At 51.5% G+C, this 22,588-nt stretch overlaps 1 protein-coding gene across 5 annotated transcripts in view; it reads left to right on the top strand.

Annotated features, from left to right (window-relative positions):
- Nucleotides 1-22,588, top strand: part of CPNE2 (copine 2) — a 44,867-nt gene that overhangs the window by 19,437 nt on the left and 2,842 nt on the right. For all 5 annotated transcript variants that reach the window (XM_077185182.1, XM_077185183.1, XM_077185185.1 and 2 more), the window contains exons 5-14: nt 2,537-2,608; nt 6,115-6,198; nt 9,387-9,476; nt 9,677-9,775; nt 10,578-10,664; nt 10,821-10,880; nt 13,191-13,324; nt 13,990-14,044; nt 18,283-18,334; nt 19,246-19,379. In XM_077185182.1, coding sequence (XP_077041297.1) covers nt 2,537-2,608; nt 6,115-6,198; nt 9,387-9,476; nt 9,677-9,775; nt 10,578-10,664; nt 10,821-10,880; nt 13,191-13,324; nt 13,990-14,044; nt 18,283-18,334; nt 19,246-19,379 — 867 coding nt within the window. The remainder of the gene's footprint in view (nt 1-2,536; nt 2,609-6,114; nt 6,199-9,386; nt 9,477-9,676; nt 9,776-10,577; nt 10,665-10,820; nt 10,881-13,190; nt 13,325-13,989; nt 14,045-18,282; nt 18,335-19,245; nt 19,380-22,588) is intronic.

Below are 22,588 nucleotides of genomic sequence, written 5' to 3'. Positions count from 1 at the left end.
CTTGCTCAGTGTCTGTCCTGTTCTTAGCACTGTGAGTCTTCAACTTCTGCTCCAGTCTCAGAAATACAAAATGCCTCAATCTGCAGAAGTACAAAGTAAATCTGTGCTGCTGTTGTTTGTTATCTGGTAGAAGGCGCCTGCTCAGACCTCTCTGGTGCAGTGACAGGTAATAGGGCTCATTCCTTTTGCAGGGATGGGTGATTTTGTTTGTAGGATGAGGATGTGCCATGGCAACAACTCTCATGGCAACAGCCACTGCTTCTGATCCAGACCCCTTCGGGCAGTGGCCTTCCTGCTGCGGATCTCTCCAGCAATGTTCTTTTTGAAAAAGGAGACTAAATTTAGGTGTGTTTCTGCCTTACCTCAGCTCCCATCATTTTTGGATCTCTGCTGTGTTAGGGGTTTTGTGAAATGTGCAGCTGGGCTGCAAAGTTGTGGAAGGAAAGGCCAGCAAGGAGTTAAACTTCTGTCAGGTTTAAAAGCACTAGAGAGGTTTAAAAGCCTGGGACCTGCTGCATCTCCCTTCTGTTTGCTTTAGGGGAAGATATTTTTCTCTCCTAATTGCTGCAGTTAGTCTTTAAATGCAAGGGGAAAAGCCACAGTGAGGTTCAGAAGTGGGGCCATTCCCAGGGCTCTCACATCCCATCTGCTGCTTGAGTGGGAAGAGCTGGAAAAGTTTCCAGCCAAGTTCAAAGGTTACATGCTTTAGAGAAAGGAAGGTCCTGTTGTGTCACTAATGTGCCATTAAACATCCAAGGGGCAGAGGCATCTGCTTCATTTTGTAGAACTGATATGATTTCTTGATCTGGGTTTTTTTTGTCCTGGCCTGGAGTGGGTGATGGCATCAGGGCTGTGTGTGGGCACCTTTCCCTTGGTGCAGTGCTGGAGAACAGGCTATGGACACCACTGGAGGAGCAGGCTCCAGGGAGTTTGGAGCCAAAGTCTGACTTCTTGTCCTCATTCCCTTCAGTTGTGCCCAGCTATCCATTTTCCTGGCTGAGATGCCACACAGGTGAATGCAGCTGAAGAGCCCTGGCTGAACACATGGGACTGTGTGGGGGTCCCTGAGTTTGAAGAGAGGAGATCCCAAAGCAAAATTCTGTGTTTGTAGAAGTCAATTTTAAAATCTTGCTGCACCCCTGTGCTGGACAGAGTGATGGGGATGTTGCTACTGTCCATGCTGGCCAAGAGAAGATGCCACCAGCAACTGTGACAGGATGGCACAAGGACATTCCTGGCCTGTCTGCACAGCCTGGTTTTTACATAGCCTACAGGAGCCCCAAAGTGCTGGATTCCAGCTGGGCATGCTTTTGTGGGGCTGAGGAAAGGGCAGATTTCATCCTCTTCCCTGCAGTTTCTCTTCCTCCTGCTGGTTTTGGTGACTGCTTACACCTGCCAGGGATTCGGTGGGAGAGAAAAGTAATTCCATGGCATGGCAATAGGGAACTCCTGTATGGAGCAGAGGGGAAAACTGGGGTTCATGTGGCTCCTCTGTGCACCAAAGAGTTGTGTCCACCATGGGAAGGCCAAGAGGTTGCCCAGGAGCTGTGGCTCATCCCCTCAGCTGCCCAGGCAGATGCAGGAGCTGCATCTCTGCCTCCTCATCTCTGCCAACTCCCCAGCTCTCCTAAGTGCCAATAACCCTCTGATTGCTCCTTCTGTAGAAAATTGTCCCCTGGAGTTCTGCAAGTTTTTCTCGAAGCCTTGGTGTAATGACAGTGCGTGATTTCAGGGCAGGACAGCCCCTTGTGAGAGCCAGCAAGCAACCATGCTTGGGACAGTGCACATGCACAAGGACAATGTCCAGGCTGTGTTCCTGGCTCTCCTGGTGCTGGCTCCTGCCCTGGGAGAAGGGGGATGCAGCTGGAAATGCTGGGGAACAGCTCAGCCCACCTCAAGAGATCAGAGAAAGGAGAGGTGAAGAGCAGATGCTTGGGCAGGAAAAAAAAGACAAGTGATTCAGGAAATGGCTTGTAATAAAAGCGAATAAATGTGGGGTTTTGTTATAAACATTCCTTTAAAATACCAAGAGACTGATTAGACCACATTCCAGACAAAACTGGCCCACTGGGGGCTGGCAGCCAAAGCCCTTCTGGAGCATGTGGGAATGAAGTCTCTCCAGCTGCAGGGGTCTGGGCTGTGCTCCTGCCTGCTGCAGCTCCTCAGGAGCACTCGTGGGCTCTTCATCCTTGGGGCTGCCTTACCAGGAGCTCGTCTGGAGACATGGCTCAAGTCCTGCCTTCCACCAGCATTTCCCCTGAGGGAAATGTTCCCCTAAGGATGTTTTTGCCATGCCCAGCCCAGGACATGGAGGATGAGGTGGCACATCTTGCTGGCAAGGGTTCAGATGGCTTCTCCTTCCTCTTGGCTCAGTCCTCTTGGAGGCTTCTCCTCCTTGGAGGTCCTGAAGGAGCCCTGGTGCAGAAAAGCCATGTGAGACCAAGTCCAGCATGACACTCAAGAAAGGGATTGTGTTTTTTACCAGAAACATAGTTTTTTATGCTGAAAATGAATGCAGCCTTCCCTTGTCTTTCAGATAGCTGCCCAGGAGCTCTCAGATAACAGGGTGATTACTCTGAGCATGGCTGGCAGAAAACTGGATAAAAAGGTGAGTGGAGCTGTGTCTGGGGGATGCCATGTTAAATTTCTGCCCTTGGGATCTAAGGAAATCTCTGCTTTGGGTCTAGCAGTGACAGAAAGCAGTCCCACTGGAGAAAACTTAAGGGTGAAACTGGGCAAGATCCGCTGGCTGCTGGGCACAGCTGTGCCTCAGTTTCCCTATTGTCACTATTCATCATCACACATCTCCAGGTGGGAGGATTCTGTGTGTATCAGCATGTCTCAGAGACAGCAGATTTACTGCCTCGGGGGCAGCTTTTGGAATTGCCTCCTGACAGAGCTGGAAGTTTTGATGACCCTTGACTCCATGAGCTGAGAGCTCCTGGCCTGTCACCTTCAGCCCCTCTGGAAACGGGGCAAAGATCTGCTTCTGTACCAAAGTGTAGGGCCTGTCCTCTCCCAGGAAGGGAGGATCTCACAGGGACAGGGAGCACAGGAGCTTTGCTTTGAATGTGATGCACAGGAAACATTCTTAAAGCCTCTCTGAACAGCATCTTCTGACCTTATTTACCAGGCAACCAGAGCTATTCCTCTTGAACCACTCCTGTTGCTAAGCAATCCATGGGAATATTATTTTTTCCTTTTTCCTAGTCTCTCCAGAGCTTGTTTTATTGGCAGGATGGCCCTGGGTTTCTTTGAAAACAGGGTAAAGCAAGCAGCCAGGCAGGAGGGTATTTGCTGGGGCAGAAGATGGGGCTCACCCAGTCCTGTTGTTAAAATTCAGTGGGTATCTGGTTTATCCAAGTTGTTTTTCCCACCTATTGGAAGTGGCTGTTTTCTACCCTTCTACTTACCCTGCCTAGTGCAAGGAGCCAAATGCTCCAGTTAGGAGGTAACAAACAGCTCAATTTCATCTGTAGGTGTCAGCAGAAAGGTTGTGCTCAGTGACCACTTGCTGTCACCAAGAGCTGACAAGGGTTCTTTGCCAATTCCCATCCTGCAGGACAGAGCTGCAGTGCTCAAAGCCCTGCTCACGAGCAAAGGATGCTCAGGTCACTTAATGCAAATTAAAATGGCCCTTGAACAAGGATATTGGATGAAAACCAATATTTTTTGTGTCATTTTTGGTTATGGTTGAAATGGAACTGTGGGAGCTGGGTAAAACTTGTTTAAGCTTAGGAAAGACAGTGGAAAATTGAATAAACAAAAGAAAACCAAGGCTAAGGTTGCAGCCTGGGGAGTTGCAGCATCCTGTACCACAGAGCACGGAGCTGGGAGCACAGCTACAGGGTCAGACATTATAGGGAGGGACTGGATCTCACAGGACTTTGTGGTGGGGTCAGGGATCATCTTCAGTGCACACACCAAGCTGAAGCTGTGCTCATCCCTTACTGGCAGCTGTGCCACAAGCCCAGCCTGGAGCAGTGCTCAGCCCCAGGCAGCTCCTTCTGCCATGGCTGCCCTGAGGCTGGGATCTCTTTGAGGCTGCAGGCAGGTCCTCCTCCCCATCACATCCCATCCTCTCCACCTGCATCTCACTACCTTGATGTAAATGTTGAAACTGCAAAGCAGGAGCATGTCAGCAGCAAATTCAGCCTGGGGCTCTCATACCTTATGATCAGTTCTTGGGAGAGTTGTTGAAAGATAAAATATCTTGCAGAAGTGAGGCATTTCCACCTGGGGCCAGGCATGTGGAGCCCAGGGCTGTCTGTGCCACCACAGCAGTGGGGACAGCAGGAGGGCAGTGGTGCTTCAGCATGGCTGGGGGACAGCAAGTGCTGCAAGCCAGAGCTGCTGCTGGAAGCTGTGATTTAGGGAGCTGTATCTGTGATTTAGGGAGCTGTGTCTGTGATTTAGGGAGCTGTGTCTGTGATTTAGGGAGCTGTGTCTGCTGGAGGTGCCAGCTCCACCCTCCTTCTCCATAGTGTTTTAAACCAGTTTGGATCATTTCACTTCTTGGATCGATTTGCAGATCGATCCGGTCTGCTGAGCTCCTTTGGTTGCTCAGTTTCCACCTCCTGCCAGGTTTGCAGGGGTGAGATGTGGGTGGGTTTGATGTTTTAAAATAGCAGCCCACAATCTTGTGGCTTGGAGGCATCTCCCACCCTGCTTTGAAGAGAACAAGACCGACTGGACTTGCAAGCCAGGCTGATGCACGTGGGATGGCAGCAAATCCTTCAAAGCTCCCCAGTGCCTCCACCAGCCCACGCTGGGCTGCTGCTGAAGCTGCCTTGGTGGGAGGTTAAGCCAGCACAGGCAGGGTCAGGTACCCACCACTGGTTCTTTAATCCATCTGAGAAGCCTGCAAGTGCCAAGCCCAGGTGGTGGGTGAGGGATGAGAGCTGTGCTATAGCCACAAAGCTGCAGAAGGAATGGCTTGTGTTTCTAGCCTACCAATGTGTGAAAAAGGGTAGGAAAAAAATAGCCTCATCTCACCAGAGAGCCTTTAGGGTCTGCTTCTCTGCAGAAGAATTTTGACTGAAGCAAGTTGTAGTTTCCCCAAGCCAAAACACTTTGCAGTGATTTACTTTTTTGGCTGGCTTCAGAAACAGGATTTAGATGGAAATGTTGATGGATTTTCTGCTGGGACATCATTAGAACCCATGTACATCCCAGCTGCCATCTCCTGGCCTTGCTGTGGACAGGAGGTCCTGGGGTGTCCACATTTCCCCCTTCCCCATGCACAGCCCCTCACATCCCCACTGCATCACTCAGAAGCACAAACCCATAAAAAGTTCCTCCAGCTCTTTGAAGGATTCAGACACCCACCCTCCTCTAGGAGGAAAACCCAACTGAAATAACTTAAATTCTCCATAGATTGTCTGGAATATTTGGGATTTGGTTTCTTCTTAGCAACTCCTTGGGTTTTTTTCTGAATGGGAATGAAGCTCTGCCTAGAAAAGCTGGAGTTTCCCCGTCGGTGCCTTCCTCCTCCCGAGGCAGCCCCCGAGCTGATCCCAGCAGAGGGGTGTGTGTGCACGTTCCCACAAGCAGAGCCTTTGTGGGGGGATTATCTGAGGAGATGCTGGCAGCACAGGCAGCACACACTGACTCAGGGCTGCCTTGCTCAGGGTGTTACATGATCCCTGTCAACACCAGGGCAGCTCGCTCCTTAAAGACTTCCTCTGCTTATGCTTTGCTGCTGTGTGTAGGAGGGTGGATTTTCTTCCTTTCTCCCCCAAGACATGCACTTCAAAATTCTGGTTTTCCTCTGAGGCTTTGGATGTTTTTCCAAGCCCAAATGCAGCTGCCTCCCAGCTGGGGCTGTTTTCTGTGGCATCTGTGTCCAGAAAGCTCATTGGGTACAGGCACACGCTGGGGTGCCAGCACACCCAGCTCACAAAATGTGCTGGGGAAATCCAGGGGATTCACACAGCCAGGAATTCACACAGCCAGGACACTGCCTGTGGGTGCTGCCTGTTTGCCAGAGTGCCTGACCTGGCCCCACGAGGACAGGAGAGTGTCTGCAGGGCTGGCAGTGACACAGAAACATCTCCCTTGGACCTCTGCTGCTTGCAGAGCACCATGTAACCCATCCTGTTCTTCTCCCTCCAGGACCTTTTTGGGAAGTCAGACCCCTTCCTGGAGTTTTATAAGCCAGGTGATGATGGGAAGTGGATGCTGGTTCACAGAACAGAGGTGAGCAAAACTCCAACCTGAGCTGCTGAGACACCTCCATCCTCACATCAGCTCCTCTTGCCCTTCATGGAGTTATCCATTGCCTGTAGAGCAGGGTGGGATCCAGGGATTTCAGAACCTCACAGCTTGCTTCCTGGTGTCCAGTTGAGGCTGCTGGACTCCAGCAGATGAAGGTTCACTGGGGCCAGCAAAATCCTGAAATATTTTCTGTGCACTGCTGTATCCAGAATGCAGAGAAGGAGATGGTCTTGAAGCCCGTGATAATCTCCAGTCCTGGGCTTAGACCCAGCTCTGGGCCACTCTCCCTCCACTTTCAGGAGCATCAGGATGAGCTGTGACCTGGGGAGATGGTGGAGGGAGGTGGTGTGAGGTGGGGAAAGGTCAAAATGAGCTTTTTCCCCACCTCCACCTAAGCTGGGTGTTGAGGCACCTCCAGTTTCAGTGCAGGAACACCCTCCTCATGTCTCTCATGAGCCAGAGCCACAGCCAGGGAGGCAGAGAGCTGTACCAGGGTCTTGGTGGGTGTGAGCAGGGCCAGCTGAGCCCTCCTCTCCCTCATTTATACCTGCTGTGCTAATTTGGTCTCAGCTGGTCACTTCTCAAGCTGCTAAAGCCAGTGGTGTTAGGAATACCAGGCACAGCATAGGCAGGGAGAAAAAGGCTGGATTTTGCTTTAACAATGGACTAATAAGTACTTTTCAACGGCTTGCTTTCTTCTCCTCAGAGCTTGTTTTAATGCTCTTTTTAGTTTGTACATAGTTCCTGGCAGCTGGCAGAGAGGGGAGGGGGAATCACTCGAGGGGGGACTCACAGCAGCTTCCATGGCAGAGGAAGAGAGCTCCCTCTCACCCCCTTCTTTCTCCATCCCTTTTCTTGTACCCCTAAAAGCCTGGTTAAGGAGTTGTACCATCACAGGAAACTGCTGTAACAAAACACAAGGGGAGCTCAGGTGGAAGGAGAAAGTGGTGTTTGTTTACAAAGTCTCTCCATATGTTTGGTTTTACCACTTCTGTGCAAAGTCCATGAGGATTTCCTTCCCTCACACACCCACAGGCACGTGAGCACCAGGATGTGGGCAATGCCTTGTGTCCTGTGCTACCAATCCAGGCCATCCTTACAACCTCAGCTCTGCTGTTTATTTTCTGGTGCTTTCCCACACACCTTTCCATGCATATTTAGCTCACATCAACCTTAGTATTTCTCCTGTGGGAGCAGGCTGGGACCTTACTTGTTTTTCCCCTCATGATTCAGTGTGTGTAGCTGGGCTTTGACTCAACAAGATGTGTTTCTCAGATGTGGGGGTTTGGAGTGGCCCCCAGCCCTTCCTTCTGGAAGAGGCATGGGGAGGTGACTGTGCACCAGCCATTGCTGGGATCTCTAAAAGCCTGTCAGGTTTGTGGGGAGCAGATGTCTGTACTGGTGTTTCCTCTGAGTTGCTGCCCATTGCTCTGTCTCACTGGATCAAGGTCTAGACAAGTTTTCTTTCAAGTAATGGATGCTCCAGCTTGCCTCCACCTTCCCAGCCCTGCATACATCCAGCTGCCCTGAGAGGGGGTACCATGGTAGGTGACCCATCCCTGGAAGAGTCCAAGGCCAGGTTGGATGGGTTTGGAAGCATCCTGGTCTAGTGAAAGGTGTCCCTGCCCATGGTGGGGGACTGGAACTGGATGGTCTTAAAGGCCCCTTCCAACCCAAACCATTCTATGGTGCTGTGACCATCTTTGTGCTTTGAGGCTGCATATGAAGAAATAAAATTCTCCATTCCTGCAGCTTCCAGTGCAGGAATAGACCCAGCTTTCAGTGTGATGCTGGCATTTCCCCTGCCCCAGCAGACAAGGCAGGTGTGACAGGGCAGGAGGGATGCTCTGCTGCAGCTGGTTGTCCAAGCACAGATGTGAATGAAGGCTCAGCTGGAACTCTGCATCCTGCCCCACCCACCCGGGTGACCAGGCGGCATTTAGGGATTTTTGGGCTCCCCCTGCTCTCCCAGGCTCCTGGAGGAGGTGTTTAGGTGTTTACAAATTCAGCTGAGCTGTTCCTGCCCTGTCGGGGTTTCCCCCACTCTCAGGAAGAGCCTGGCTGTCAAACAGGATCCCAGGTGCTCTGCAGCTGTTTGCCCACAGCAGCAGCAGCCATGGATCTCTTCCTCCCTGCTCTGTGCAGTGACTGTCCCAGCTGCAGAGATCCAAGGTCCTTCACACCAGAATCCCCCGTGGTTGCCTCGCACAGGGAAGGGTTAATTTGCTGTCTTGCACAGGAAGGGTTAATTTGCTGCCTCGCACAGAGAAGTGTTAATTTGCTGCCTCGGACAGAGAAGGGTTAATTTGCTGCCTTGCACAGGGAAGGGTTAATTTGCTGCCTCGAACAGAGAAGGGTTAATTTGCTGCCTCGAACAGAGAAGGGTTAATTTGCTGCCTGTGCCTGACTTTCTGAACATCTGAACATCCCTGCGAATCTCTCTTTGTGAGCACCACACCTTTGTGAAAAGGGATCTTTGCCTGCCCTGCAGGCACCTCTGATGTTCACAGCATGTGCCTGGAGCCCGCTCCAGTTTGCTCAGGTTTCTACCAAGCAATTGCATTCTCTCAGGAAATGTCAAAAAGCATCAATTAATATTTCTCCAGCCCAGGCAGCAGATGTTACACAGATGAGACAAGAGAGCTTAATGTGCCCCGGGCTGATTTGGCTTTCCAAGGCTGCTTGCAGCATCTTGCTGCTCCATCTTCTCAGTGGTCAGAGCCCAGATGGATTCAGGCTGTGTTTGGGTGCTGGGGGGCTGTAGGCAATGAGCAGGGGGCAAGCAGAGGATGCAGAGGGCAGAAATGGCAGCTGCTGGCCCGGGGGCTGTGCAGTGAGTGGCTGTGCCCGTGCTCAGGCATTGCTGTGCCCGTGCTGCCCAGTGTGCCACAGCTGTTCTCTCAGGCAGATTTCCTTAATTGCTCCCATGGGTGGATCAATCACCCAGCACAATGAAAACAAACCTGGTTTAACTCACACCTGCTGCAGCCTGAGACCAGCACACCTGCTGTGTCTCAGTTATGGAGGCAGGGGAGGGCTGGGACAGCTTGCCTGGCCTGGCCCACCAGGAGCTGCTTCAGGGTCACTCTTGGAGATGTGTCCCTGCTTTGTCCTGATCTGTACCTGTGGGTGTGCCCGTGGTGACAGCATTCCTGTGCTCCCCCCTGCAGGTGATCAAATACACCCTGGACCCTGTCTGGAAGCCATTCACTGTGCCTTTGGTGTCACTGTGTGATGGAGAGATGGAGAAGATGATAAAGGTAGTGGGGAGCCCCCTGTGGGGATCAGCCTCTGGGATTGACTCTCAAACATCTGAACCCCCATGGCTGCCTTATTAACAAACCCCAAAGCAACAAAAAATTCCTCGTTTGGGGTCTCCAGCAGGAGAGGCTGGGGACTCCAGCAGCTCTGGCAGGAGGTGGTTGCTGTTCCTGAGGCTGGTTGTGCTCCTTCCACCCAGGTGGTGTGCTATGACTACGACAGCGATGGGGGACACGACTTCATCGGGGAGTTCCAGACCTCGGTAGCCAGGCTGTGTGAAGCCCAAGATGCCTCTCCTGTAAGTGCTGACATGCTTCTGGGGAAGAATGAGGAAGAATGAGGAAGGGGCTCCTCAGGGTTGATGGTAGACTTTGGTTCTTGCACCCTCAATCTGTGCTCAGGAGAAGCCAAGTCCAAGTTCCTTTCTCCTTCCACCCCCACCATGAGTGACCCAGGCTATGGCTGTAGCTGAAACATCTGGGCTGGGGAGAGCTGAGGCAGGCTTTGCTGAAAGTCAGGCTCTGCTGGGTGTCTGAAGCAGCACCCCTGATTTGGAGGTGCCCTGTGGTTTGTGGGGCAGAAGGGCAGGTGTGAATTGCTGCTGGGGCTGCATCTGCAGCAGGGGCAGCCTGGTCCCCAGGAGTGCAGCTCAACACCAGCTTTGTGCCCAAGGTGTCCTCATTTTGCCCTGAAGCTGGCCAAGATCCCTGGCAGATGCCTCCTGGTTGAAGGGATGCTGTGAAGACCCCTGGACAGCAGAGCTTTGCACTGCTGTCTCACCAGGATTGCAGGCCAGGAGATCTTGGCCAAGGCATGGAGAGGTGTGAAACAGCATGTGTGGTGCATTGAGTCTTCTGCCTGGGGAAACTGAGGCACAAAGGCATGAAAGTGCCCTGTCTAGGACTGCACAAGGTGGTGGTGCCAGAGGCAGGCACTGAGCCCATTTTTCCTCTGGATTTGCAACCCATAGCCTGGCAATAAAATCTTCCTCCTCAGCACTGGAGGGTGGCTGCCCCCAGGACGTGCTGCTGGTGGCATCTGCAGCCACGGGGCACAGCCCAGCACTGCTCTCACACCAGGGCCTGTCTTGTGTGTTACAGCTTGAGCTGGAGTGCATTAACCCCAAAAAGCAAAAGAAGAAAAAGAATTACAAGAACTCTGGGATCATCATTGTCAAGTCCTGCAAGGTGAGTATGTTACCGAGATGTTTCCTTCAGCCCTGACTGAGCTTCTCCAGCTCCCCTCATCCCTTATCCTCTGCCTCCCTTGTGTTTCCAAGGGCCTGCATAGCCTGAATAATGATGACAATTGCTGAAACACTGCTTTTTTGGTTTTTCTTTCAGATAACCAGAGATTTCTCCTTCCTGGACTACATCCTGGGAGGCTGCCAACTGATGTTCACTGTAAGGACTTTTGCTTCTCTTTGCCCAGTAGTAGTAACACCTATGTGATGGGCAGAACTGGGGAGTGAGGTTCAGTGTGAGATTTGACACCAGCTTGAGGTGACAGGAGCTGCCCATTTTGCTGTTAAACCATGTGGGTTTGGGGATTCTGGGGATGCTGAGGTACATCCAGTAGCATGGAGGGAGCTGGCTGGACTTTGGCTGAATGCTAGACTTTAAAAAAGACCCTCTGACCCTTCACAAAGTGTCACCAACTTCCCTCCCTATTTCAAGCTTTAACCACCCTCATTTTCTTTATGGCAGCTCTCCTTATTCTGAACCCAGATAGGAGGCTTTGGGATGTTATAGAGATGGTTTTCTGCATTTTTACTGGCATTTCCACCTTTTTTCAAGCTGGACCACAGCTTGTCAGGAGTAAATAAGCAAGAACATGGCAATCCTGAGTGAAACCACCACAATGCAGAAGTGGGCTTCTCAATTTCTGCAAACTTTCCTGGTGCAGTACCCAGAGAGCTGCAGGCACTCGCAGTTAGATCAGTTTGTATTTTGTTGTTTTTTCTGAAAACACGATGGGGGAAGAGTAGGAGGAGGAGGAAGAGTTGCCATAGGAACAGCAATGATTGGGAGAGCTTTTTGTGTGCTGCTCTGCCTCTGTGTGCTTTGGTCTGGGTGCTGGAGAGTGAATAGAAGAGAAAATCAGTGAATTTATTGGTAGTACAGAGCCCTTGTGTGAATTAGGTTTGAATGCAGAAATTTTCCCCCCATCTAAAGATCTGCTGGTTATTGGAGGGCTCCTCCTCCCAAGGCATCTTTGGTCCAAAGGGTGTGTTTCCAAAGGGAACACTGCAGAAACACCTGAGCTGGCAGGAGCATGCTGCACACACCCCCTGCAATTTGGAGAGGCCACTGGTGCCTTCCCCACCGAGGGAGAGGAGGGCTGAGGCCAGAGGAAAGGGTTTTGGGCTCAGCTGTGTGCCCTGTGCTGAAAGCAGAGCAGCTGTGTCCCTCCCAGACCCAGTGCCTGAGTCTTGCTGCTCTTGATGGCACTGCTTGCACCAGCAGGGCCCCTGCCTGTCTCACTCCACCCCACGCCGTGCCTCAGTTTCCCTCTTGCTCTCTGGCCATGGTGGCTTGGCCAGAACTTGTGCAGGGGTGTTCCAGAGGTGAACCACAGGTTTGGAGAGGCCGCACAGTTGTTTTATAAAGAAGTTAGGTGTTCATGGAACCATAGGGTGGTTTGGGTTGGAAGGGACCTTCAAAGATCATCTCATTCCACCCCCCTGCCATGGACCAGCTTGCCCAGGGCTTTGTCCAACCTGGCCTTAAGCACTTCCAGGGATGGGGAAGCCACAGCTGCACAACTTGTGCCTCACCACCCTCACTGTGCAGCATTTCTCCCTTATCTCCAATCCAAACCCACACTCTAGCAAGTTTAAAACATGTTCCCTTGTCCTGCCATGCCCTTTTTCCAGCCACCCTGGCACAGGGTGGTGGCACCTCCTGGGCTGTGATGTCCTCTTGCCCCAGCCAGGCCAAGGTCCCTTCTCAAGCAAACTGCCATTTGTCCTCCCCCATTATAGATACAGAGCAAAATCCCTGAGCTCGATTTAGGCAGTGGAGTTATTTTGGGTTTTGCCTCTTTGCAAAGCAAACCAGTCGAGTGCAGTCACGCTGCCTGTTTGCCTTGTCCCAGCTCTTCCTTCCCAGTCACATCAGATTGGGTTGCTCAGCATCTCTCCTCTCCTGGCCAGATTTATCTGGGTCTGAGATAGGCATTTCTACAAATGCCTTTAAATAGAAAGCCTAATTTAGTGCCTTCCTGACAGAGTCCCCTGAGAGCTCAGCATATATTGGTCCCTGGGGAAGCCTGGTGAAGAGCTGGTCTTCCTGCCTGCAGGGAAAGGTCTGCTCAGGGCTGTGATGCTTTGGTCAAAGACCTTGAGGTCCAGTTACCCAGGTGGCCCTGGTGGCCCTGGTGGCCCTGGGGCTGCTCAGTTGCTGTGCACCTGGGAGATGGGCAGTGAGAACCCTCAGCTGGAGGAGGTGGTGGCTTGCTCCAGGACTAGGGGCTGCTTGGGGACACCTTGTGTGATGCTCATTGGTGGAAACTGGAGGGGAAAGAGTGAATGACTTTGCCTAATGTAGTATTTAATCAGCTTTTTGCAAGAAATGGATTTTGTTAAACTTTTTCCAAAGTTTGAGGTTTGAGGGAACTGTGTGTGTGCCTCACAGCAGTGGAGGATTGGTGTCCGGGTCTCTGGTGGCATTTGCTAACAGAGGATGGGTTTATGTCTCTCTCTTGTCCTCCAGGTTGGGATTGACTTCACAGCTTCCAATGGGAACCCCCAGGAGCCCTCCTCTTTGCACTACATCAACCCGCTGGGGACAAACGAGTACTTGTCAGCCATCTGGGCTGTGGGCCAGATCATCCAGGACTATGACTCGTAAGCACCGTGCCCTTCTGCCACCACCCCTGTTTGCAGATGTTTCCCTGGCTTCCCAAGAGGCTTCTGGGATGCATCTGCCTTGATCTAGGGCTAAGTAGTACCCTAAGGATGTTATTTACCATAAACATCAGGATGCAGGAGGAGAGGGTTGGGGTAGGCTTTCTCCTCTCCCCCCATTGCTGCTGTGGAGGGGAAGGATGTTAGCAGAGGTGGAACACCCTGGGGGAAGGTGCCCTCAGCTTGCTGTTGTTTACTGACAGAGCTGTGACCCCCGACTGCCTCATTCCTCAGACATCCTGAGGAGTGGAGAAAATATAGAAAAAATATCATCTCAGACATTGATAGAGAAAACAAAGCAGAAGTCTGTTGCTTTCACTGTGATGGCTCTTGTGACCAAAATGGACTGCTCACTTTTTAAAATCTCCAGGGTTACATGCCTGCAAGAGACGTGTGTGTTTGGGCAAGAGGATGCTCCTGGTCTCTGTGGGAAACAGAGCAAAGCTGGACTCCTTTTTCTCTAAAGATCAAATCCAAGGGGGGATATCTGTTCTCTCTTAAGAATGTTTATCTCCCATTGAAAAGCACTGCATGTTTTGGGGGAAGCTGTGCAAGCCTGCTTTGTGTGTGTCAGTACACCCATATGTTTTCCTCCTTCTCTTTAGGGACAAGATGTTTCCTGCTCTGGGATTCGGCGCCCAGCTCCCGCCAGACTGGAAGGTGAAGTGCTGCAGCCACCTGAGTGTTTGAGATGGGTTTGTCCTGAAATTGCCTTGGCAGGAGCAGAACTGCCAGGGCTTGGTCAGGGAAAAGCTGCTGGGGAGAGGGGGAAAGGGCAGGTGTGGAATCTCAGCCGGTGGGATGTGTCAGTGTGGGTGGGCAGCAAGGCAGGGATGGGGCACAGGCAGCCCGTTCCTTCATTCTGCACTGGCATGAAAGCAGCAGCTCCCTGGCATTAATAGGCAGAGCCAGGCATTGATTCATTTTCCTGGCAGAAGGCAGGAACAATTCTGGGGAAGGGAAAAGGCCTCTGGATGAATGTGTCAGACAGCAGCTAAGTCTGGAAGGGGGCTGGGAGCTAGGGAGCCTTGATTTGATGCTGCACAGGCAGAGCCTGCAAGGACTGAAGCACAGGAGCTTTCCCAAAAATCCACCTTGATCTTTGGTTAGGATTGGACACTGGTCCTACAAGGGCTGAGCTGCACATCCTGCTCTTCTGGAGGGCAGGGAATGGGGCTGTTCCTGCAGCCTGGCTGGCAGATGGGGAGCATCTTCTCAGGGCTGAGACAATGTGCTGGGACACCACCATCATTAATTACTGGCTGGCTCTTCTGGCTGCTCTTTGCTCACGCCCTTCGTGTGCATTTTCTTTCTGCTCGCTGCTTTTGAGGCGTTCCCAGCTTCAGGCTGGGGTTGGATCTCAGCGAGCCCTTTGTGTTCTGTGGGAGGGGAGCTGTGCTCTGGGCTGAGCACAGCAGGGCATGTAAGTCATGAGCAGCTGGGAGCTGGGCTGGGAAGCTCATCCCTGCCAGCCCTCGTGGCTGGGGATGTCCTGCCTGCTCCGGCTTTGTGCTTTTCCCTGCCCTCCCAGCAGCCAGAATTTGTATGACTCAAGTGGGAGCTCTTGCTGTTTGCCAGCCACAGAAGGAGATCCCTCCATGTGCACTTTGGAGCTGATTCATCCTCCTTGGCCTCCAAATGTCTCTGGTCTGTCACTTTATCACTTTTGTTGGGAAAATCTAGGTAAGCATCTTCCAAGGTCTTCAGAGCCAGCTGCTGCCAGGGATTTGTTACTTGGGGAGAAAAATGGGAATGGCAAATGCAGGAGGCATGGAAAGGGCGCAGCAGCTCGGGATTGTCACAGAGAGCATCCTGTTGTGCTGCCCATGTGTGTGAGTCAGTGCCCACAGGAAGGGCATTGCTGGGCTGGAAACAGCCCTTCTGCAAGACTGGAGGTGGATATTGGGTTGAGGATGAGGGCTGGGGGCTCTGCACGTGCCTCCTGTGGGCCAGGAGATGCTCTGTAAAAGCTACCAGAAAAAATACCTTGTTTTTCCCCAGAATGATCTCTAAGCCCAAATAAGCCCCAGTGGGGAGCAGCTTCTTCCTCCCCAGGTGCTTGGGCCATGCCTACAGGTCACCCATGACCCATCAGTTGTCTCATGTTATCAGTGGGGCCATCCCTGGTGCATCTCCCTGCACCACTCCAGCTTGGGGCTTCCTCTCTCCCCAGCTCTCTCTAAGCATCACTGGCTCCACTCACTCATTTTGGCTGTCAAGGCTCATTGGGTAATTTCAAAGCCAAAGCAGCAGCCCTGTGTGACAGTGGACAGAAATCAGAGACCCATGGACCCAAGTAAAGATTGCCAGGAGATACAAGAGGTATAAATGGTGCTCTGTGCTCCCGTTGCCATGGCTCCCCCAACGCTTCTCCGGCGCCCGTCGGAGCGAGATGTTTCACACACAAAAGTCGCGTTGGAAATGTCAAAGAACATCTTGCGGTGTAACAGCTCTGTGGAGAGCCTCGAGTGCTTTCCTGGTGGGGAACAGCAGAGGGGAGCAGATGGGTTGTGCTTTCTGGGGGACGAGCAAAGGCAAAGCAGCAGCAGAGAGGGGGATTCTCAATGTTGGAGCCACACCGGTCACCTGGGTTTGTTTGGGAGACGGGATCAGCTGAAGGAAGGTTGTGGCTTGACTGATGTGAAACCTCCAAGGCCTTCCATCCTTTTGCCATATATATATATATATATATGTATAGGCAAACTGAGTCATGGCAGTGATGGGATTCCTGCTGGAGGTGGCAGAGAACCCTCTGTGAGGTTGTTCTTACCCTTTGGGATGGTTCAAAAGTTTCTCCCTGTGAGTTACTGGGGAATGGGATAGCTGTAGGTGCTCCATGTACATTTAGCTGGACTCCACAGAAACTGTTTTCAAAGTACAAGCTGAATAGGGAATTACATCCTTTCTTTTAAGTTTTTTTGTTGTTTTGAAGCCCTCCTGTTGATTTTTTTAGGAGATATGTATATGTAGATATATATTTTTATATATGTAAAATTCATAAAAACTCCAGAGGAGGTTTTGCAACACTTCTGCCACGTAGGGGTTCTGCTCTGTAGACAGTGAGGAACACAGCTTGAAACCATTTCATTGCTTCTTAAAAGAAGGAGAAACCCCTCTTTTGCAGAGCAAAACATGGAAATATTTCTGCCTGCCTTGTCTATAAATACTCATGACAGAATTTTGAACATCTTCAAAAAAAAAAAAAAGCAAGCCCATTCACAACTGCAAGTCAACTGAATTACTGAATTTGGGTGTATTGCCCAAAATCAAGGCTTCTGTGAGAAGAGGTGTATGCAAAACACAGCCATATATTCAGCTTGTCTCTACCCTGGTGGCTGTGGGTGCTCCTGGTGGTGCTCTGCAGGCCTGGGGAGACCTGAGCAGGCTGTGGCCGGTCGCCAGTCAGGCAGCCCATCAGCTTTGCAGTATGGGGAAGGCTTTTGGTTGACTTTACTTTTGTTTGGTTGCTGTTTCCCACCCCACAGCCTCTTGTAACAACAGTTTCTGCTGCTTTGGACACAATGCCCAGCATAATTGGAAAGTCTGAATCAGACGCGTGTTGCGTTCGCAGCCTCGGGCGGGCTCTGCCTTCAGACGGCTCTGGGGGACACTCGTTTCTGCCAGCACTGGGAATTTGTGTGTCCCAGAGCAATTCCCTTGCTGGAAAGCTCAGCAATCCTCCACCCTTCCGAGAGGGAGACAATATCCTTGTTTTGTAACACTGGCACAAACAGGGTGGGAGCTTTTTGTTGCAGAGTCCTTGAGCTGGTGGCCTGAAGGCCCAAATCACCCCTTCAACTTTCAGAGGTGCTGGGAGAGGCAGTTGCACATCCTTGATGCTCCTGAGAGTCTGTTTGCTTCTTTGAGTGCCTAAATTGCTGGGAGCAGAGTGAGGAATGTGTAACCCCACATATCTGGTGGCTGTTGACCCACACCAGCACTGGAAAGGTTCATCCTGGAAGCCAGGAGCCCACTCCTGCAGCTGGGCTGCTCAGCTTTCTGTGCTGGCTGAGACAGGCTCAGAGCAACTGCTGTCCAGTGCATCAGCCAGGGATCAAGGTGTAGGGCTCTCTGCTCTTGCCACAAGACCTTTTTGCAAAACCATCTCCCTCTGAAAGCTTGAAAGGAGGTGGTGGGAAAGCCAAAGGGTCTTGGATGTGCTGTGGTGGAAGGATGGGTTCACAGGCAATGAAAACCAGCTCAGGTCGTGCTGGGACTTGCTGTCCATCACACCCAAGCTTTCACATCACCTCTCCCACGCTGCCTTTCACCCTCATGCTGACCCAGAGGATGAAGTTAATCAGCTGCTGGTTTGCCATTGTACCTGACATGCCAGACCAGGTCTTCAGCACAGCTCACTCTGTGTCTTCTTATCTCCTGCTGCATCATCCTCGTGCAGAGAGATGGGGAATGGAGATGCTGCCAGGGCTGGCACTCCCTGTGATGAGTTTGAGTTTTCTTTCTTTAAAACCTGCAGCAGGATGAAGTAATTTCTCCTAGTGACTGGTGAGATGGCACAGCTGACTGAGAGCATCCCTTCTGCCTGCTTCCCCTCTGGGCAGCCAGCAGGAAGCCACGTGGACAGACATGCTGTGATAACTGTGGGAGAATGTCTGGTGTGATAATTTCAGGAGGCTCCGTGATGGGGGCACTGGAGAACTGGTTCATCCTCAAGTGCTGCTCAGCCCTGACCATGTTTGTGTTTGCTGTTTGGGTAGCAGAGAGCTGGGAAGTGTCACTAACCCAGCAGTTATTTGGACCATAACTCTGTGACCACCTGGTTCTGCTCCAGGGGAGCATCACACTTAAACCAGCCCTGCAGCATCAGCTGAACTGTTAGTGAGCTGCCTGCCCTGCACTGGCCCTCCAAATTAACTTGGGTCTTTTCTTCTCCACAGGTATCCCATGAGTTTGCCATTAACTTCAATCCCAGGAATCCATTCTGTTCAGGTAAGCATCTGCCAGGCCTTTAGGACTCCTTAGATGCCTTCAATGCCTTCTGTCCTTCCTCTGCATTTCTTCAGTTACTCCTTCATCCCTGGATGTGTTCAAGGCCAGGTTGGATGGGGCCCTGAGCAACCTGATCTAGTGGGTGGCATCACCACCCATGCCAGCGTGGTTGGCACTAGATCATCTCTAAGGTCCCTTCCAACCTGAATCATTCCATGATTCTGTGATCATGGGGGTTTTTCAAGGCATGTTCAGAGACAGATATGAACAGTGAAGCAGAGCACATGCTAAAGGCACACTCAGAGGAAATCACAGAAAATTTGGGGGTGTGTAGGAAGGCCCAGGGTAAGATGCAGCTGGATTCAGACTGTGTAAAATCCGCCTTCGCTCTGCTGTCTGGTGTGTCCTACCAGCCGTCTGCTCCCCCTGCAAGGCTGCAAGAAACACAAGGCCTGCTTAGCAGATGGGGAATTCAGACTCAATGCTCCATTTAGCAGCTGATAGCTGCTCACAGAGATGGCTGAAGGACTGCTCAAATCCTGAGTAGTAAGGGCTACTATCTATACTAGGGCTACTGTGGACCCTCTATCTCTTTTTTGGTTATGTTCAGAGACCAGGAGTTGCTTTTCTTTTTGCTCCTCCTCCTTGGCTGATTCTGAGATTTTTTCACAATCCCAAGGAATGCTTTCATTGACTGTGGGTCCCACGAGGGCTTCCCTACCACAGAAGGTCTGAGGACCCACTACAAAGTGACTGAAGAGCAAAGCTTGGATATTCAGAAATTTGGGATGAGTCGGGCAGAAAGTGGGGGGAATGGATCTGACTTCATTTCCAGAGCTAATGATTCCTGGTTGGGCTTGCTGTGGTCCTGAGCTGTGTCACTCTGTAATGTTTCTCTGCTTTCCCTGAAGGTGTGGAGGGCATTGTCCAAGCCTACTCTGCCTGCCTGCCCCACATCCGCTTCTACGGCCCCACCAACTTCTCGCCCATCATCAACCACGTGGCTCGTTTTGCAGCTCAAGCCACCCAACAGGAAACTGCATCTGTAAGTCCATGAGATTCCATGATCTGATGGCTCTGGGCAGGGGAACACAAAGCCTGAGCTGGGTTTCATGTCTCTGCCTTGTCTGTGGGCCCAGCCTTGCCCAGTGGTGACCAAGGTGTGCTCTTAGGGGTGTGATGAGCAGCTGAAGTCTGCAAGATAGAGCTCCCTTGGGTCCCTGTGGCAGCAGGCTGCCCATGGAGGATGGCAGATCTGGCCCCTGGATTTTGCTGGCCAAAACAGCTCAGCTTGGGCATCAGCAGTTGCATGGCAGGAGGTGTTGGGGTAAAAGCTTCCCTGATTCCTGCCTGGAGCAAAGCAGGATCACACTTAATACCTATTCCCCACAAGGACCTTTTCCAGCCTTGCTGTGAGTGCTGTTGCTCTTCCCAGCTCCAGGCATAAGGAAATACTGAATGTGGTTTAATTCAGCACAGCTCCAGGTCTCTCCTCATTTTTTCGTTTTCTGTGTCGCTGTCAGTGGGGGAGGGAGAGCCCACGGGCTCAGCACTGAGCAGAGGCACTAATCATATGCAAATTGCACCCCTCTGCTGGCACTAATAGTTTAATCAAGGGAGATTTTAAATAATGGGCACTAATAGTGCCGTCAGAGGCAAGCCTGGCTTGGCTCGGGTGGTTTTTTGGCAGCACAAAGCGTTATTGATGAGGGATCTCACTCCCCCAGGGTCTTCTCCTCTTCCATCCCCTCTTCAGCTCATGCATCAAAGCCACCCCTGGTGCTGAGTGGCTGCCTGAACCTGCCCTCCTCTTCCTCCCGCTCTCACTTGCTCCCAGCATTTCAAATAAAACCAAAAATCCTCATAGTTTTTCCATAGCAACACAGATCACAAACACAGCCCTCAGCTCGTAAGGGATGGGAGACTAAAACATCCTGGGGCTGGGGGAGGGACAGAAGGGTGTTACACCATTTGGCTCTTGGGGAAGGATTAATAAGCTTTGGGGAATTAAAACTCACCTTTCCAGCAGGGTCCCTGCATCCAAACCTCCCCTTTTCTCACCTCATGCTGTTCAGTGCTGCCTAATCCCTCCAAGTCCTGCAAACGGATTGGGAATCATCCCAGAGCCCACATGGATGCAGAGATCAGCCATTTTAACAAGAAAGAGGAGAAAGGAGGCAGGTGCTGCTGGTTGGTGTGCAATGGACCCCCTAGCCTGGTCCCTGTGCACCAGCAGCTCTGATTGTGGCTTGGCAGAGGTGCCACCCTGGCTGAGTACTGCAGCTGGAGCCTGGAGGTGCCACCAGCACCCCTGTCCTGCTGTCATTTACTGACACCACCAAAACTGCCACTGCTCCTTGGGGAATCTCCCACTGATGCTCTCCAGCAGTGCCTCCTGGTCCCTTGCTTCATCACCCCAAGCAGCCCCTGGGCTTTGAGGCTGATTCCCAGCATCAGCTCTTACTTCTTTTGACCTCTGAAATATGTTGTGATAAACATTTGACAAGCTCTGCCTCCCCACCCCTTTCCCTGCATATTTTCCAGCATTTTTCTCAGATGCTGTTATGAATTTCACAGAAAAGAAGGGAACAAAGGGAAATAACCCTTTCCATGTTTCCAGGAGAGAGGCCAGGCAGGGGAAAGGGAGAATCAGCTGAAAGTCATTATCAGCTGCTCCCCTCAAGGTTTCATACTCTTCCTCCCATACTAGTTCCCAGATGGGGTGAGGTCCAAGTCCAGCTTCCAGTTATGACCAGTGCAGGTCCTCTCCTGAAGTTCAGTCTTGTCCTCCAGACTCAGATGTTGCAGTCCTGCTCTGCACACTTATGGTTCACCACGTTTTGCTCTCAAAAGTTCATATTTAGATAAAAACTAAACCCTGGACTGTGCTGTGCAGGCAGGGTTAATGCATCGAAAGGGGCTGGAGTGGAGAAGGGTCTGGCTTGGGAAAATCTCCTCACCCGTGTCCTCAGTTGTGTTTAAGCTCTACCCAGCCTTGTTAGTACTTGGACTTTAGCACTGCAGATCATCAAGAGTGGATGAGGCTTAGGGAAGGTTTCAGGGGATGTGGGCTGGAGGAAGACCAGAAAAACAGGCTTGGGGCAGCACTCCTTCCTCTGCTTTTCCAGGATGCTGCACTAGCGGTTTTCAGAGGAAATGGAAAGAATGAGGAGAGGAACAAAGGCCTTTAGTGCTCTTAAGTGCTTGTTTTCGTCATTTCTCCAGCACACGCAAGCTCTGTAATGGGCCAAAATTGAGCTATTACTTTCCCTGGAGACAGAGGAGATGGGATTTCGGGGGTCCACATGCTCCAGGTTTGCTGAGCTGAGTCCAGCAGGACCGTCTGTCCATCTCTGTCCATCCTTCTCCAGCTCTGCAGGAGCAGCCCTTTCCCAAGGGAAGGGGAGCAGTTCCTAATGCTGCTGCTCTGTCGTCCCCCAGCTTGCTGATACCCTCTGCATCCCCCTCAGTGCCTCCCACAGCCGTGGCTTTGTACAGGAGCACAGTGGGATGGCCCCACAGCCTGGCAGTGCAATGCAGGAGATGCTTCCCATCAGAGCAGGGAGATGTTGATGGGAGCACCCCAAAAAACACCCCGCTGTGTGCGGGCAGAGGGAGATTTCATTTCCCAGCTGGGCTCATATCCCAACCCTGAATTCCTCCTGGCCCTGACAGAGATCCTATGCAGTTTTGAAGTTGATTTTGTGTTGCTTCATTAAGTACAGTAAATCAGTAATTCAGAAAAATATTTTGGAGTGGGAGCTGGTTTGTTGTTTGTTCAAGATCTTTCAAAAACCATGGGTTTCTGGAATTTCTGGATTCTGGAATTTTGAATTTCTGGATTCTGCTGAAGGGCATGAAATGCCAGCTGACCTGGGAAATGGTGAAGCTCACCCCCAAACCCCCAGGGGCCCTGCCAGCCCTCGACATGTGTGAGCCCTGACTGCAGTGTGAGGGTGTATCTGGGGACTCTAGCTGGTCAGAGTGACTTCAAGATACGTCAGAAAGTCTTTTTTCTTAGCCTGGCGGTTGAAGGAGGAGTCAGAACTCCAGTTCTTGGTCTCAAGGTTGTTTATTGTTTCTTATCTATAAAATTCTTTCTCCTGCCCTGCCAAGGTCCGCTCAGCAGGACAGACAGAGGCACTCTGCCTGCTCCCAGGGTGGTGTTATCTTTTTATGCTAAAAACTACATGTACAATATTTACAATTACTTTCCAATACCTATCATTTATGTTAGACAGTGAGCTTCTACTC

This window comes from Agelaius phoeniceus, chromosome 12 (assembly GCF_051311805.1).
Source record: "Agelaius phoeniceus isolate bAgePho1 chromosome 12, bAgePho1.hap1, whole genome shotgun sequence".
Taxonomy (NCBI): Eukaryota; Metazoa; Chordata; class Aves; order Passeriformes; family Icteridae; genus Agelaius; species Agelaius phoeniceus.
The sequence above is the reverse complement of the archived record's forward strand: the minus strand, read 5'-3'. Positions and strand labels throughout refer to the sequence as shown.